At 39.0% G+C, this 19,228-nt stretch overlaps 1 protein-coding gene across 2 annotated transcripts; it reads left to right on the top strand.

The window, feature by feature from the left end:
- Positions 1-2,983: 2,983 nt before the first annotated feature.
- On the top strand, positions 2,984-11,940 carry LOC100016614 (pulmonary surfactant-associated protein A-like). 2 transcript variants are annotated; one of them, XM_056800077.1, is made up of 6 exons: positions 3,009-3,074; positions 3,437-3,500; positions 4,771-4,953; positions 6,871-6,990; positions 8,827-8,904; positions 9,542-11,940. In XM_056800077.1, exons 2-6 carry the CDS (start codon positions 3,470-3,472, stop codon positions 9,916-9,918), a joined length of 789 nt encoding a protein of 262 aa, XP_056656055.1. In that variant the 5' UTR covers positions 3,009-3,074; positions 3,437-3,469; the 3' UTR covers positions 9,919-11,940. The 2 variants fall into 2 exon arrangements, with proteins under 2 accessions (XP_056656058.1, XP_056656055.1); XM_056800080.1 differs by lacking the exon at positions 3,437-3,500 and having other exon boundaries at positions 2,984-3,074.
- Positions 11,941-19,228: the final 7,288 nt, after the last annotated feature.

Below are 19,228 nucleotides of genomic sequence, written 5' to 3' on the forward strand. Positions count from 1 at the left end.
TATCCTGAGTCCACATAGAACTTCTTTTTTAAAGCATTTACCATATTCAGCCTATACCCCAACCAAGATGTGCCACATTCAAAGGCGTAGACAAAGAAGCTTTAGAGTGAGAGTCAGAAAACATGGGTTTGAGTTTATTTTCAGACATTGCTTCCATATTCTTCATTTAGTCTCTCTGACTCTCAGCTTCCTCATCTATATAATCAGGATAGAAATATTTATCCTAGCCTCCTGATAAAGTGGTTCCAAGGAAAGTCCTTTGTAAACCCTAAAAAGCTAAGGAAATATGAATTATTTTGGTTATTTGTGTAGATGATGTCCCCCCTTTAAAGGTCATGATCAAACTAGCCTGTTTGCTGTTCTTCATACATAGCATTCATCTCTTGCCTCCATGTTTTCGTTCAAGCCGTTACCCAAATCTGCTCTCCTCACCTCTACCTCTTGGAATTTCTATCCTCTTTTCAAGACTGAGCTTGAGTGCCTGCTTTAAGAAGTTTTTCCTGTCCTCCCCATCCCAAATTTAGTGCTCTTCCTATCTGCTGCACCTAAAATGATTTTTCATTGACTTATATATTTTTTCTCCTTCCAAAAGAATATAAACTCCTTGAGGGCAACAGCTGTTTAGGATTTTCTTTTATATCTAGAGTATGTTACACAGTGCCTGGCATATAACAGTACTTACTAAATGTTTGAAGAATTGAATTCACAAAATTCACCCTATAGCCACAACTGTTTACATTCAAATAATTCAAATCAACAAGAATAATATGCACCTACTCTGTACCAAGAACTATTTTAAATGCTAGAGACTCAATGAAGGTAGGGAAATTGTTGAACATACACACGTACACACAAATAAAATAATATGAAGAATGCTTTCCCCGTGGCCGAAAATTGCAGTTTTATTATTTTATTTGTGTATGTCTGTCTATAGACTTCAGGAAATCATGACTACTCTGGTTTTGTCCACCTATGTCAGAGACAGAGAAGAGGTCCAAAAGGATTAGGATTCAGCCTCTCCCTCACAGTCACCAAGGGACCAGCCATCCTCAGTAGTAGACTATCAGGGCTATCACTTGATGTAGATAGGCTCCAACCTTGAAAAGAACCCCAAAAGTGACAGGGCAATATTCAAAGGGACAGAACAGATAAATTAAGACAAGGAATGTGGTGGGGATTTTTTTATTTAACAAAATTTTTTGCCATATGATTTGTTAATGAGCTCCCCTGATACATTTAGAATTAGATTTAATTTATTGAAAATGAAAGAATATATATTTATTCAGAGCTTTTTCTAGGCCACAGCTGTTTTTGTGTTCAGATATTTCCTGAGTTGCTGCTATGCAGAAAAGGAAGAATCTCAAGTGAACACACAACTTTCATAAAACCATAAATGGTTATGAAGGCAGTGGGGGTCAGAGGAAAAAGAATGAGGTTAGAATCAGGCCTTAAGGTTTGTTTTTCTTAGATTAGGCTCTGTGGGGAACTAGTTCTCTGACCCTGAACAAGTCACTTAAATTCTCACTCTCAGTTTCCTTATCCTGAATATGGGCATAAGCGTGCCACATCTACCTATTCCTCATTTGATGACCAACTGTGATAATGGACAGGGGGAACAAACTCAAAAAGCCTACAAATTGCCTGATAACAGGCATACAAGTAATGCTTTCCTCTGTACATATTCTTTGAGAAAATCCTTGCTTCTCATTCACAGGAAATTACTGGGGGGATGGGGAGGGCTGTAGGAAAAGAATCTGCTTCTGTACATAAGTGGGAACATGCAGACCTTAAAGGCAAGAGATGGAAAGGCATAGCTACTCCTAGAATCTGGAGAAAAGTCTACACACACCCCTCACACACAGCAGAATACAGAGCAAGCAATTCCAGACAGACATGATAAAATGGCAATGGAGTCACTAGAGAGACTAATAAACTGGTAGACTTTGCCCTTACTAGAGGAATTGGCACATCAGGTAACCACAGGCACCAGAGAATAATGACACAAAAGACCACAAAGGACAAAAGCAATATAGATCTATCCCTTTTCTTGTACCGTGAGTCATGGGACCTGAGGAAGAGAGGCCCCACCAAAGAGAGAATTTGCTTGATACCATTGAGAACAGTGAGGAGAATTTTCCTAAGAGTAGGAAGATTTAGTTATAAACTCTTTCCATCTTTTTTTAAACCCTAACCTTCTGTCTTAGAATTGATATTTAATATCAGTTCCAAGGCAAAAGAAGACTCAGGTCTACGCTTTTGGGGTTAAGTGACTTGCCCAGGGTCACAGAGTTGAGAAGTGTCTGAGCTCACATTTGAACCCAGGTTCACCCAACTATAGATCTGTTCTGGTGCTCTAGCTATTGTACTACCTAGCTACCCCCATCCTTTTCTGTATTTTCATATTGACTTAAAACAAATCTGTGTTATATTAATTGTCTGATTAGCCCAAATTCTTGTGGAGAACCAAAGGTCCTTTTTGGAAAGAGAAGAAAGCTCTAGATAGTGACATTCTCAGCTTTTGCTTGAATAGGGGAAAGAATTGGAGTATTTTTGTAAAAGACCTCCCACACACAAATATACAAATTGTACTATCACGTCAGAGACCCAGGCCTATTTAACATAATAATTTCAAATGTGAAGTACTAAGATCAAAAGAAGCAAGATTATTTTCATTAAAAAGAGGAGATTGGAAGGGACGGGGAAATGCAACTCCAAGGAAGTGATAGATTTCATTAAGCAATACTGTACAATCACCTGTCTGTTCTCCAACCTTTCTGAAATTTCCCGAATCAAAACCCCCTCACTCATTCACTTGGAGGGTTCCATATCTTATTGACCAAGATTCTGTTACCAGAAGGAAAGCACCAAGTGCCCCCTTCAGCTCACTTGAATGTTCGGGGGAAGAAATTAAATGTGTAAATAAAACGTTTTTTTTTCCTCCCCTCCAGCTGGCACTTTCTGGAATCCTTCATGACCAGTTGACTCTTTTGGGTACAGGATGTATATATTGCAATACACATAGTATAAATGGGGCCACTAACTTCTGCGTACTGACACTACTCAGAAGAAGAGGGGTAAGTGTCATTTCAACTCTGAAATGTTTCTGAATTTCTCTGTATCTGGGGCATTTATCTCTTCTCCCCTGGGCTGGATAAGAGGTACAGGGACCAGAACAAATAAAAAGTTAGTGTTGTGAGCCAGGTAACAGTAGACACAGCTATGTTGAGGACTCTTAGGAAGAAGCAATATGGGGAAATATAGGGGAAACCAAAACAACCTCCTCCGAGCAAGAATATCTCCCTACCTGGCTGCCACAATATCTGAAGCTTCCATTATTAGAGAGTCATTCCTTTGGGCAAAGAAAGAGTGTCATCCAAAGTCCTAAGTCAGTCTAACATACTGAGCTTTTATCATCTATAAAACTAATGCCCACCAGGATCCTTGTTCTGTGGCTTCTGACTGAGAAAAAATGCAGAAGAGCAGAAGAAAAACCATCCAAGGTAAGTTCTGAATGATAGATGCAGTGGAATAGATATGTGATAGATCCACAGTTGGGATCCTGGGTGGCATACCCACTGAAGAAGGGAGCCCTGAGTAGCATTCAGGGATGTCAAGGCAGGACCCTCAGTGGGAGAGGGGAAGATCTAGGCAGAGAAAGAGCTGCAGAAAGACAACCACAAGGAAAAACTTTATCTACATGCATTTGTTTCTTTTCCAACACCTACCATCATTTCCCTATAAAAGATTAGCAAACCTTTAAGCCTCCCAATCATTTGCCATATATTCAGCATGAATGATTAGAAAATGATGAGGATTTGGGGAGGACTGGGAACTATCTCAATGGTAAAATTAGTTTCAAGAATGTATTGCCCAGGACCCTAAAGAAACTAGCTACTCATTGACTTGGCCAACTTTATGATAAATGATGTTGATAGGACTTTGATATTTCTGTCTGTTTCCTATATCCCTCCTGGCATCCCAGCTTATAGTCTAATAGTTATAGACACAAACTCTTATCTTGGTCTCAAAGCATTTAATATACTTTACAGGTACCTATGGGTAGAGGAGAATTTATATTTGTAAATGTATATCCCAGTTTTCTCATCTGCTATTTTCAGTTCAAAATAGGGTATCTGGACTGGATGAATTATATGATGGCTCCCACTTCCAAATACTGGTGGCTTTGGAGTCAAAGGACCTATTTTAAAATTCTGCTTCTAATTGTTATCTATGAGGCCTTAGGAGATGAACAACCTTTTGGGGACTCAATTTCCTTTTCTGTAAAATGAGATGGTTGAATGAGATGACCTTCAGCACTAAATATAAGACCTTAAATTTACAGTTGAGGAAACTAAGGCCAAAAGAGACTATGTAATGCTCCAAATCACAGTTGGATAGTAAATGAACTAGTATCAGTACTCTTGTCACTTCACTGCCCAGTGTCCTCTCTATAACTTCCCAAGGATCAAAGTCTGGTATTTAAAGGATAAAACTCCAATGGGAAAATTTCAGGCAGCATCTGATTAGTTAGAAAATCAGTAGAGAGGGAACATTGGTACCTTCCCTAGGAACCAAGATTTCTACACCTCAAGAGGTATATAGCCCCTCTGTGAAGATATTTTGGGTATTAATGGGGGCAAAGGGCAATGGGGAGTGTCTTGAGCAGTTGAGCCAATGTGGAGACATAAAATGCAAAAATTTCAAAAAGAATGGCAATCTCTCATATCAAGCTCTTTCCTGCTAAGCAAATGCTTCTGTTGACCTTTGCAGGTAGATCTGGAGCGATGACACTGTCCTCACTAGTCCTGGCCCTGACACTCCTGGAGCCCTCCCTGGTCGTGGGTGGCTTGGAATCATGTTCTGGAAGTGCAGGGATCCCAGGAACCCCTGGTGCCCCAGGATTGCCTGGCAGAGATGGTCGGGATGGTGTCAAAGGAGACCCTGGACCAGCAGGTACCCATGAAATCTCCCTGTCACTGGTCTGATGGTGTCATGATTATTATTGGAAAGAGAGCCAGCCAGTAATGGAAAGAACACTAGATGGAGTCAGGAAATCTGGGTCTGAATTCTGACTCCAGGACTTACTAACTATACGATTATGAGGAAGTCATGTGATTTCTTTGAGGTTTAATGTCTGCATCTCCAAAATAGGGACAAAACTTGAACCATCTTCCTGCCTTGCAGGGCTGATGGGAAGAAAGTACTTTGCAAATCATAAAATTCTAGATGAATATGAATTGCTGAGATATCTACTCTCTGGAATCCTAACATGGTGCACCAAAAGGGGATAAAATTTGAAGTCAGAAGACCTGGGTTCAAATCCCAGATCTTCCACTTACTATTGGTATGATCTTGATTATATTATAACAAATATGACTTCTAAAGTCCCTTTCAGCTTGAAATATATTATCTTAGGATCTAATGGCATAGATATACTGTGACTGGAAAGATGAAAGTGGAAGGACACAAAGGGACAGACAGGTTAATTGTAAAGGGCATTTCATGCATAGATGAAGGAATGATTGCATCAGTTCTTAACTCAGAATTGGGAGGTCTTAAGGTTCCATGAAGAGATTTCAGTGAGTTTTGAACCTGGATAGGGAAAAAATTACATCTTTATTTTCATTAACCTCCAACTAAAATTTAGCATTTCCTTTAATTATGGATTTTTTAAAGTATCATTCTGAGAAGGGGTTCATGGACTTCACTAGATTGCCCAAACAGTATAGGGAAGAAAAAAAATGTTAAGAATATCATTCTGAAGATGAACAGGATGATTTCAGGAGAGATATGAACTGATGCAAAGTGAAATAAGCAGGGCCAAGAGGACATTTTACATAGTAACATTAATTTTGTACAATGATCAACTGTGAAAGACTTGGCTACCCTTGGCAACACAATTATCTAGGACAATTCTGAAGAATGTTATCCACCTCCAGAAAAAGAACTGTTGGAGTCAGGATGCATATCAAAGCATATAATTTTTTATTTTAGTTTATTTGTGATTTTATTTGGGGGTTTTGGTTTTATATGACAATATGGAAAAATGTTTTGCATGATAATACATGTATAACCAAGATTAAATTGCTAACTATCTCTGGGAGTAGAAAGTGAATAGGAGAGGAGAAGATTTGTATCTCATAATTCTGGAAAATGTATGCTGATTGTATTTGGAAAAAACAAAATATCTTTAAAAAAAGATTAATCCTAAAAAAATGAAAAAGAATCCCTGTTCTAGAACATACTTTAAGGGAGGTGTGCTAATGACAGTGCTATAGAAAGTCATAGGAAGCCATGATCAGTATAGAGTAATAAGGAAAATTTTCTTAAGGAGATTGGTACTTAAAAGATGAATGAGTCATGACTAAATAGAGAGAAATAATAAGGAAATTGCAAATGGGGGGAAGAGTATGGGTAAAGGTGGAATGTTTTCATCAAGGCTCTCCTTATCAATAGCCCCATTTCTATCTTCTCCTGTGAACTGATTGAAGCTTTGCCAAAATGGAGAATTGTGGGAGGTGGGAGAAGTTGTTAAAAAAGCATTTGGTCATTGGGGGCAGCTAGATGACTCAGTGGATTGAGAGCCAAGTCTAGAGATAGATAGTCCTACATTCAAATTGAGCCTCAAACACTTCCTAGCTGTGTGATCCTGGACAAGTCAGTTAACCCCCATTGCCTAGCCCTTATTGTTCTTCTGCCTTGGAATAAATATACAGTATTGATTCTAAGACAGAATATAGAGGTTTAAAAAAAGAGAATATTTGGTCATTCGGAATTTGTCCAAGCCCCATGTCTAATTCTCTTCTTGTCATGAGTCCTATAGGTTATGGGTTCCTATGTTCACCTAGTCTTGTGGCTCTCTCCCCATAGGGCCCATGGGACCACCTGGAGGCATGCCAGGGCTCCCTGGAAGAGATGGGCTGACTGGAGCTCCAGGAAGTGTGGGTGAACGAGGTGAAAAGGGTCAGCAGGGTGAGCCAGGACCTCCAGGTGAGCATGACAGGGTGATGAAAAAAAAACAGGGGGATTTGTCCTTCTCTCCCAGTGCTAGCAGGTCTCTGGTTCAATCTTCATGTACCCTACTTAGGGATACAAACAGGGAAAACTATATCTTGATATAGCACCCTTCTTCCCCACTACTCTTCCTAGGTTCTCAAGTGACTCCCAGAGTTATAACTAGGGCAAAGAATTTAGAAGGTAAAGACATCTAAGGGTCCCTTCCTCTCTTGTCCTGCCCACTCTAACCCCAATAACTTTAGAGTAGAATGGTCATTAGAAAGTATTTTCTTTGTTTTTTTTAGCCTAAGGAAAATTTGTAGGTCGAGGAAAAGGAGTCATTAGTTCAAGAAAAGGGGTAGGGCAGTTAGGTGGCTCAGTGGATTGAGAGTCAGACCTAGAGATGGCAGGTTGTAAGTTCAAATATGGCCTCAGACACTTCCTACCTTTTTGGCACATTCCCCATGGCTTCACCCTTATCACTCTTCTGCCTTGGGACCAATACACAAAATTGATTCTAAGATAGAAGATAAGAGTTTAGAGAGACAGACATACAGAGATAGACAGAGACAGAGAGGAAGAGGAGGAAGAGAAGGGGAAGAGAGAAGAGGGAGAGACTGAGAGAAAATGGAAAAGGGGAAGTCATAGTTCTAGGTCACAGAGGAAGTTGAAAGGGACATATAAGTCAGAGCACAAAGAGAGGGTTATCTTAGAAAATAATATGATTACCCTCTCTCATCTGGCCCAGGAAAACACCATTGATTTGAATTTATAAATATCAAAGACCCCATACTTATACTTCAAATCACAAAAAATATTTTCTCCCTGCCTAACTTATGTTCTGAAGAAGACAAAAGATTCACAACCAATCCGCCAAAATTTCAAATGAGTTCCCCACCCCCAAAACATTGTCAATGGACTCCTTTCTCTCAGTCAACCTATTCAAGGAAGCCTGGGTTCACTTAGAATGTGAAAACCTTCCATATTCTTGCCATTCCTACTTGCTATTCCAAAACACCAGCTACAGATAGAATATGTAGTCTTCAGGGGAAAAAAAAAGATTGGACTAGGAGTCAAAAAACCTATAATCAAACTTTGTCTCTGTTACTGTGTGGCCTTTAAGCAAAAGATTTAATCTCTCCAGGCCTGGATTTTCTCATCTGTAAAATGGAAGGAAGTAAACAAGATAATGCCCAATGTCTGATAAAGTACCACAAAAATGGCATTAAAATCTAAGGTGCTGGGAAGATATTTTAATATGTTTCTCCATCCTTCAATTACCATTCAATTCAACATGTACTCAGCTTTCTATTAAATGCTCTAAGGGACACAAGGAAGAAGACTAGGTCTCTGCCCTCAAAGAACTTTTAGAGATAAGACACAGAGGAAAATAAGACATTCCATAGTGAAGTGACAAACACCAACTATGGCTTAGAAGTAAAAAAATAAGGGAGAAATCAGTGTGAACTGAGGCAGCTAAGGAGCCTTGACTGAGGATGTGAGATGTGAGCTGGGCCTTGAAGGATAGGAAGAACATGAGCAGGTTCAAAGGATGGAGAAAATATTCCTGGTTGATGTAAGCATTGCTTGTGCAGAAGGATAGGGAGGAGACCGGCCTGACTGGCATATTATAATGGTGCTGGAAGAAAGAAACACAATATTTCTGTGTTAATAAATGACAGAACTTGTCCTACAATCCAAATGGATCCTTGACATAGCAAGGAGCCATAGAACAGAATCTGCAGAACAGGAAATGAACACTGAGCAGTGACTTGAGAGTTGGTTCTTGGCTTTGATAGTGCCTCTTAAGAGGGGATGTCTCCTCCCCAGGGCTGCCTGCTTATTTAGATGAAGAGTTACAGTCTGTACTCCGGGACTTCAGACAGCGAATCCTACAGTCAATTGGAGGTAAGAGGGACAATTTCTACCGTAGAATGGGAAAGACAGTGTGGACCTTTGTAGGCCCTGTAGTGGAGGGGGCTGAGTCCCCTTCATCCCCTCAATCTTGGGGGTCATAGTGCAGATTTGGGAAGGGAGGAAAATTTGGGGGAATGATGAGGGAAGAGAATGATCAGATAAAATGGGGAAAATTGGGGTTATACATGGCTCTGGGACCCTTCCTATCCTTCTTAAATGATTAGAATTTCCAAAATGGAAATAGTGGTGGAATTTGGGGAGTATAAAGCTACTGATCAGAGTTCAAGAGACCTTGAGTTTCATACTGGCCAAGGTTTAAGTTATTGACCAGAATGTAAGGTCACAGAAGCTTCTGGTCATACAATACATCCAATTTCCAACCTTCTCACAAAGTTTTTGTCAAGGATTTTTAATCTCTTCTCTCTGTCTCTGTCTCTTTGTCTCTGTCTCTGTCTCTTTATCTATGTGTGTCTCTGTGTCTGTATCTCTGTGTCTCTCTCTCCTCTTTCTCTCTCCCTCTCCTTCTTTCTATCCCTGTCTTCCTCTTTCCCTGAACATAAATTGAGAATTGAGAGTTATGCAAAGACAAAGAGACAGAGATCTTGACTTTGTTTCCTTTACTCTTCAGTTCTCAACTTGCAAGGCACCATTTTGCAAGTGGGTGAAAAGGTCTTTTCTACAAATGGTCAGTCAGTGAATTTCCAGGGGATCACTGAGACATGTGCCAAGGCAGGTGGCACTGTTGCCACTCCAAAAAATGCAGAAGAGAATGCTGCTATCATGAGCCTGGTGCGGAAGTACAACTCATATGCTTACCTAGGCCTGACAGAAGGGAAGACACCAGGGAAATTCTATCATCTCAATGGAAGTCCAATGAACTATACCAACTGGTACTCAGGGGAGCCTGCAGGGAAAGGGCGGGAGCCTTGTGTGGAAATGTACAAAGATGGCACCTGGAATGACAAAAGCTGCCTGCAGTACCGCCTCACTGTCTGTGAGTTCTGAGCCCCTCACCAGGGTTTGATTACCCATGCCAAAGGGTGAAGGTAGCAAAGTTCATTAGTCATGACCTCCTCTCTCTTCTGGCCACTTGCCTGAATCTTCAGAGAAATGCTTTAATATTCCATTCCTTGCTCCAGACTTGCTGGCTGCTAAGTTGTTTCTCCCAAACATACACAGTGCAGTGTGGCAAAAAGAATAATGGATAACTTGGAATTAGAAAACCTGAGTTCCAATCCAGAATCTGTTCTTACTTACTCTGTGCCCTCTAGTAAATCATTTAACCCTAGTCTTAGTGCCTCAATTTTCTTTTCTTTTTTTAAAATTTATTCATTAATAGAATTTATCAACAAGTGTCCCTCCATACCCTCCCCACATCACAAAAGGCATCATCCAGGAGACAGACATTCATAAGAATTAAGTCTTTCATGTCTCCACCTTTCAGGTCATTCTCTGGAGGTAACATTCACAATTTCTTCTTCAATATTAACTCTGTAGCCAGGTATGATGTTTTCGTGATTCTACTCATTTCACTATTCATTATCCCATGTAGTCCTTTCCAAAGAAATTTTAAAATTAGCCTGCTCATCATTTCTTATGGAGCAGTAGTATTCCATCACAATCATATACCACAATTATTTAGCCATTCTTCAATCGATGGGCATCCCCTCAACTTTTAATTTTTTGCCACTACAAAGAGAACTGCCATAAATATTTTGTAACATATAGTTTCTTTTCTTTTTTCTCTTACCTCCATGGGAATTTTCTTATCTATACAGTAGGGAAGTCAGAGAGAGAGAGAGAGAGAGAGAGAGAGAGAGAGAGAGAGAGAGAGAGAGAGAGAGAGAGAGAGAGAGATGGATGAATGAATAGATGTATGGGTGGATAGACGAATGGATGGGTGGATGGATTGATAGATGATAGAAAAACAGACAGAAAGACAGACAGATGCATAGATGCATATAGATATATGATAGGAAGATACATATATGTATATATATTTGAGATACATGAATCTATGATTCATCAATGTAAGGATCTCCTGATAAATACCTCCCCAAAGAGGTAGAAACTCATTCTCATTGTAAGTTACATAAATTACAATTCCTTGTATCCTATTGTCTTACAGAGTTGTCTGGGTTACTAAGTTCAATGATTTATCCACAATCCTCCAGCTTTGAGAGAAGCAGAGCTTAATTCAGAATCTTCAAGGTTGTAAGGCTCTATTCATTCCACCACACTATCTCTCAAGTATTTTGTTAATATATGTATTTTAAAAGACTTTTAACTTTTTAAGAGTGCTTTCACACGTCGGGACTTATTTGAGTCTCCTGTGATGAAATGTCTCCACTTCCCAATGAGGAGCCTGTGTGGAGAATCCAACTGTAGCTCACAAGACAAGAAAAAAAATGCTTCTATGACCTCTTCCAAGAATACATTTCTTTTGACATATTCTTCCAACTACTCAAATCCTTCATTCCTTGAAGGAAAAGCTTGAGACTTACATCTCCCATAAACCCCTTCTTTAACACTGCAATTTCTTTATTTTTTCAAATCAACAATTTTAAAATAATTTTATAGATCAAGTTTCATCTTTAGTTTTAATTATATTTTTCTAGATTATATTTAGACATATATTTAATAATCATTTTTGACATTTTGCAATTTATTTTATCTCCCACCCTTCCCCATAAGACAGGTAACATGATATAACATACATGTGCTACCATACAACATATATTTCCATGTTCATTTGTTGAGAAAGATGATTCCGATTGCTTCTTCTAGAAAAAAATCATGAAGGAAATAAAGTGAGGAATAGTATGCTTCAACCTGTATTACTCTGCAATCTTTTTTTTAACTCCTTAAGCACAAATGACTCTGTATCCTTCAAATTTATCCTCATTGCCTGGTAATGTTATTAAATGTTTGCATTGCATTTGTCTGAAATCCCCAATTAGACTGTAAGCTCCAAAACAGGCAATAAAGACTTATTCAATTATGAATAAAAATTAATCCTTATTGATCTATGTTCTTATTCCCTTCCTCTGAGTAATTAGACTAGCATGATTGATCAGCATTTCTGATTTCTCTCTCAATACTTTTCTGAAGCTCTGAAGCTTACCAACACTCACAGAATGCCATTTTAGGCAATTGATCTCTACTTCAGTTTTTCATCTGTAACATGAAGGATAGAAGTCCTATTTAGTAAGGAAGATCCAATCCAACACTTACCTCCCCTAGGAACTGTTCATTTTGAGCTCCAAAAGAACTTAGAGGTTATTCCATCCATCTCCTTCATGGAGCAAATAAGAAAACAGATTCAATGAGATTGATTGACTAGATAGGTAATTTGTAATAGTAGGCAAATCATTGGACTTGAAGACTAAAGGGCTAGATTCAAGCATGTGCTCTACCAACTATAACCTTTAAGACTTTAGACAAGTCAATTGACTTTTATAAGACTTAATTTCCTTATTTGTTTAAAAAAAAGGTAATAAAGATAATACATAATACCTGCTCTGATCATAGTGTTGTAACGATCAAATTCAAGTATCCAGAAATTTCAAAGCTGGCACAGTTCAGTGGCCCACCCACCCAACATGCTCCACGAGAGATCAAGCAGTCTTTGCTTGAATAGTTCTAACAAGAGGAAACAAACCTATTTCTTTCCAAGGCAGACAATTCCACTTTTCTTTAGCTTACATTGTTAGGAAGTTTTCTGTTTTCTTCTCCTGACATTAAGTCTAGATTTTCCCCTTTGCAAGCTCTACTCATCACTACCAATTCTACTCTCATAAAACAAATAAAACAAATTTAGTCTTGTTTCCACTTGACAGCCCTTTAGAGTCTTGAAAACAGATTCTCAGTCTTCCCTTCTTTAGACTAAGCAATTTAAGTTGTTCAACCAATTGTCAACCAATTGCTTGAACTTGATGCCTTTCAAATGAAATAAGAATAAGGCAAATACCATAATAGTCTGAATTATAGGTTATCCATGATAAAATACCTTTTTAAAGATATATATGTATATATGTGTATGTGTATATGTATGGATAGACACATCCATAGAGAGAGAAAGAAGTGTGTGTGTACAAATATAATCCCCCCCCAAAAAAAAAACAAACACTCAACTCCAACTCTCCAACTCTCACGCCTTTTAAATGATTCCATTTTAGAGGCAAAGGACAGCTTACTATACTACATATCAAATGTTTTCTAATCATAAAGTATAATCTAGACAGGAGCTATTTTTTAAAGGACCCATTTTCTGGTGGTAGAGAAAGAATCCTGCATTGCATGATCTTTTCACCACTCCATTCATCCTCCCCTCTCCCTCTTCTGGTCCTCTGTAGTCTAGACTACACAGTGCAGCCCTGAATTGTTCTCTCATTTCATACATTATTTCATGCGTGCCTTTCCAGCTATAATGTACACACTTTGAGAGCAGCCATCATATCAAAAAAAAAAGTTTTTCTGTGTTTCCCATATACTTTTGCCTACAGTTGGTACTTAGAAAAGATTTTACCATTGATTAGGAAGCCCATCGTCTATCAGAGCCTGGCAACTAGAGGAGGAAAGGAATAGAGTGAGAGTAGCAAGTGGCCTTCCAGAAAGGGAAAAAGAGACTAGCTCCAGCATGGTATAGTAAAAAGAACAATAGACTAGGAAGTGAGAGACTTGGGTTCTAATCCTAGCTTTGCCTCTTATGAAATATGGACCCTGGACCAAGTCAGTTCCTCTCCCTTGGCTTTACTTTTCCCCTATTTAAAATGAATGGATTGGACTAGCACTGTACAAACTTTTAGCACTACCCAAATGTAATTTAGTGTTATGCCCCAAATGTTAATTCCAGTAATACAGAGTGGAAAAAGCACTTGGCTAAAAATCATGAATTGTTGACAGAACCATAACTGGCGTATTAGACACCTGAGAACAAGCAGCCCAAAGGTACACTCAAAATCAAATATAATTCAACTCATAAGGTGAAAATAAATTTGTTCAATTAACAGAGATGACAAACAATAGAAAAAGCCAATGATGGAGGGGCTGCTATAAGAACAGGAATATGAATGCACTAGCAATCAAGCTGTGAATTGGTTCAAAAAATTGTAAAAAGCAATGAGAAATCACTCTAAAAGATTACTAAAATATCCACATCTTTTGACCCAAAGATTCCACCGCTAAGCATCTTTTCCCAAGAAGGGAAGACAGAAATAAAGATCCCATTTGTGTCAAAATAGCAGCGCTTTTTATAGTTTCAACTAGAAATAACATGGATGCCCACCAATCGGTAAATTATAAATGTGATAGAATATTACTGAGCTTTAAGAAATTATGAATCTGAAAAATACAGAGATACAAGGGAAGACTTAAAAGGACTTGTTCAGAATAAAGCAGAAATAGGAAAAGAATAGGCAATCTTGGAAGCAACATACATGGAGAATGATAATAGTGAAATGGAACAAAATATCATGAGATTAGAATGACTGAATTGAATCAGACTCACAACAACAATCCTTTACAACCTACAACCCACACATTTCAATGTCCTAGGACTAAGCCTCAGATACTCCAACCCAGTTTTAGGTCTTCCCCAGACTTTGTGTCCCAGTTCTGCCACCTTCTAGCTGTGTAACCTTGTTCAAGTCAATGACGGAAAGTATGTTCATATTGCAAAGGGATGATGTGGACAAAAACCCTCGGTAAACCATAAAACATTATAAAAATGTGAGCAATCTTTGTTATGACAAATTCATAGATAGTCCTGCAAATTCTTATGCCATGGAGTCACTATAGACTTCCCTACATAGTCCAGCTGTGGCATTGAGTTCCTTCAATGTTTACTGCCCATGGAACAGAAGAGGTAGTTTACTTTGTCTAGCCTTTAATTATATTTATTCAGGGACGGGAGGGCCCTTTTCTCATGCCAACGGGTCAGGACACTTTCCAGAGTTGGAGTGAATAACTACTGAAAGCAGAGTACTGAATAGCTTCAACCAATACAGGGTAGCAAAGTCCTGAACTGTTCACCCCAAAGAAGAGAGAAGAAGAATAAAGGAAGTGAGTAGGAGTGAAGAGGGGAACAAAAGAGAGAAGAGAAGAGAAGAGAAGAGAAGAGAAGAGAAGAGAAGAGAAGAGAAGAGAAGAGAAGAGAAGAGAAGAGAAGAGAAGAGAAGAGAAGAGAAGAGAAGAGAAGAGAAGAGAAGAGAAGAGAAGAGAAGAGAAAGATATGGAGAAAGAGAATTGAAGCACTTTGATCCAGAGCCCCAATTCTTTAAGGTTTTCACATTTTATTGGTGGATGACTGAACAAAACCATAAGGAAATCTGAGAACAACCCTACTACAGTTGAAATCTCAGGCATAGTCCAGATGCATTTCCAAACTGTAGGGGCTCCAGGGAAAGAGTCTAATGCAACAGTGTGAAAGAAGGCCCTTGAGAATATCCAAGGTCAAGAGATTTCCCTTGGAGAGTTCAACACAACCCAGCTCTTTCACTCCTTTCCATGGACTATGGTAGAAAACGATTATTAGATCACAGGTGTATAGGGAACTTGGATGTCATCTAATCATGAATCACAAATTTAGAACTAAAAGAGACCTTAGAGCTCATCGAGCCCACTCTATCATTTTACAGATGAGGAAACTGAGGCTGAGAGAGAGGAGAAATGATGTGTCTAGATTCACATAGCTAGTAACCACCCAGGGTAAGATTTGAGCTTGGATTAATTCCACTAAGACAGTCCTACATTGCAGAGCAGAATAGGAGGCAGGAAAGGAAGGTGATGGGACTTCTCCAAAGTGATTTGCTTATTTTGTAATTTTTTTTAAAAAGAGCAAAGAGACCCCCCAAAAGTGCATTTTCATTTGGATCTGTTCTTAGGAACAACTATGGCAGAAGAAATAAACAAAAGGGGAAGAAAAAACAACAACCTCATTGATTCAGGATGCAGAAACTACAGTTTTATATGCTTAAGTCCCTATCCTCCCCCTTTACTGATTCACACCTTGAAATAGAGAGGCAAAGAGACAGAGGCATAGGCAGAGAGAAAAAGAGAGAGGGGGAGTAAGAGAAAAAGAAAGACAGATGGAGAGAGAGGACACATGTGTTTGATCATCAGATCACAAGGAATGTGCCCAAGCAGTACAACTCAGGTCAACCCATCTGAAAGCTCCTCATATTCAAACCAAGTCTTAGAACAAGAAGCTATCTCTTTAAGAGAGAGAACACAAGGTAACCCAGACCAACACCTACCTATTTACACACTCCACCCTCAGCTGTCAGCCTCCCCTGGCTAAAGGACAAACTTTCTTCCCACCTGGATTTCTTTCTTCCACCAAAGTCAGTTTGGGGAGTTGAGAAGTGGATAAAAATCCATGTTACTTCTTGGTTGCCTGGAATGTGTTTCTTTGTTTTGTTTTAAGAAAAAATGGGATCCAGCACAGGTTGACAACCAAAGTTTGGATTCCCCTGAAATCCTCTGAAATCATCGCTAATGTCTACAGAATGAATCCAGGTAAGCTGGGGAAAGGAAATGTAAGCCAGAGTCGAGTATTTTTTTCATGGACAAGCTAAGTTAGAATTGAAGGGAAAGTCCCAGTAGAGGGAGATGGGAAAAGAAAATCAACCAATTGCAACCGGATAACAGCACATATGACATTGGGGCTACTAAACCCAGAAAACATTAGACTCAAACTCAAAGAACATCAGTTAAAAGGAACATTTGAGCCTATGTTGCCTAAACCTCTCATCTTACACATGAGGAAACTGAGGCCCAGAAAGGAAAAATGACTTGCCCAAGGCCAAATAGTTAAGTTATTAGCAAAACAGGGACTAGAATGGATATTTTTCTGCCTACAGTCCTATGCTCTTTCCTATACAGCCCTCTGCTTCCTAAATTCAACTTGAGCCAAGTTTGCAGAAATAAATCTGAATCATTTGGTAACCATTCTCTCTCAGGCCTCTTAGAATCTTGGGGTTTTTACATATGGAAAAGTCAATTGCATAACATGCCATACATGCATACGTCTAGTAAAAAATAAATGAGCCAGACAGCTGTGGTGTAGGGTTTGAAGAAATAGGTCTGCCTAACACAAACCTCTATTTGGATTTAAAACAAGTCTCCTGTGAGATCTGCAGATGATGTCTTTTGTTGCCATTCTTTTATCTACAAACATTTGCAAATGTGTCAGATTTAGAGGGAATTCATCTGGAAATCCTTCACCATACATTGTGCTGGGTGATTATATACACAGACACAGACACAGACACAGACACAGACACAGACACACACACACACACACACACATAATCAGATACTAGATACTTTCTGCTCCTTTTGATCCACTGACTTCTCCCTGAGCATTACAGTTTTCTCTGGAGGCTCAGAAATGCCAACTCAGATATAAAGCCAAATCTGACCAGTTATTTATCATGACCCACCTGCTACTATTGCTCTATGGTTCTCAACACTAGTCCCTAGGACTACTGCTCACTTTCCAGCAATGCCACAGTTAGAGGCTCTCCACCTTGACTTGAACCCATCTTTAATCCCTTCCCCATGTACCTGACATGTCACAGTTCCATAAATCCACACTTAAAACATGACAACTGTATCCAGTGGTTCTTCCTTTCTACCTATTCCACATGATCTTCATGCCTTCTCCTCACCCCTCATTCTATACCATATATTCCATTCTATCAAAAATAATCATCCAGTATCCATCTCTCCACCACAACCATCCAGGAGACCAGCTCATCAGATTTACCTTTCCATTCTATACCCGTGGTTAGGAAGACTCCTGATCACTCATTTATAGTTTACATGTTCACATGTTTTGGGTCAGTTTGTTTTGTTTTGTTTTGTTTTTTATTTGTTTTCAGTTTCTTGACTCTTTGGTGGGGTAAGACATGACAATCAATCATATCAAAAAGTAATGTTCTCAGATCTCCATCTGTCTTACCTGTCTTAGCCTACAGCACTGAGTCGTTTTTTTGTGGAAGATTTTATTTAATTAATTAACTTAGACTATTTTTCCAAGGTTACAAGATTCATGTTCTTTCCCTGCCCTTCCCTTAGCCAATACACAATTCCTCTGCATTTTACACGTGTCATTGATCAAGACCTATTTCCAAAGTATTGATATTTGCACTAGGGTGAACATTTAGAGTCTATATCCCCAATCTTATCCCCATCAACCCATGTCATCAAACAGTTGTTTTCCTTCTGTGTTTCTGCTCCCACAGTTCTTCCTCTGGATGTGGATAATATTCTTCCTCATAAGCCCCTCAAAATTGTCCTGGATCATTGCATTGCTGCTAGTAGAGAAGTCCATTACATTTGATTGTACCATGGTGTATCAGTCTCTGTGTAAAATGGTCTCCTGGTTCTGCTCGTTTCACTCTGCATCACTTCCTGGAGGTTGTTCCAGTTCACATGGAATTCCTCCAGTTCATTATTCCTTCCATCACCAACAGATACCACAATTTGTTCAGCCATTCCCCAATCGAAGGGCACCCTCATTTTCCAATTTTCTGCCACCACAAAGAGCGCAGCTATCAATATTCTTGCACAAGTCTTTTCCCTTATGATCCCTTTGGGGTACAAACCCAGCAGTGCTATGTCTGGATCAAAGGGCAATCTCTTAAAGAGACCTCCATGATATCAAATCACACACTATAATGTACATCCTAACTCACTGGAATATATCACAAATCTCAATAGAATCTGAAGGATGCAGCTGTGATAACAGCAATAGATAACACTATCAATACAAAATACAGATGAAGGAAGTTAGTGATAAGAAGGTCCTTAACCCACTCAAAAGACATAGCAGTGTTACTTAATGAATGGAAAAAAAATATTGAATTTGGAAGCAGAGGGCGTAGGTTCAAATTCTGGCTCTCTTATTATTTACTCTCTATACAATCATTTAATTCATACTTGGGTTTCCTCAACTATAAAATGAAAGCGTTAAACTAGATCAGTGATCCGTAATCTCTTAAAACATATTTTGATAACTATATTTCTTTTTTTTAATTCCCCTTATCTTCCATCTTAGAATCAATACTCTGTATTGGTTGTAAGGCAGAAGAGCAGTAAGGGCTAGGCAATAGGGGTTAAGTGACTTGTCCAAGGTCACACAGTTAGGACATGCCTGAGGTTAAATTTGAACCCAGGACCTCCTATCTCTAGGCCTGGCTCTCAATCCACTGAGCCACCCAGCTGCCCTCTTGATAACTATATTTCAATAAAAGTGTATTCCTTTGTCATTCTATATATTTATTTTATGAATTCAGAAACATTATTCTTA

Source organism: Monodelphis domestica, chromosome 1 (assembly GCF_027887165.1).
Source record: "Monodelphis domestica isolate mMonDom1 chromosome 1, mMonDom1.pri, whole genome shotgun sequence".
In the NCBI taxonomy this organism is placed as follows: Eukaryota; Metazoa; Chordata; class Mammalia; order Didelphimorphia; family Didelphidae; genus Monodelphis; species Monodelphis domestica.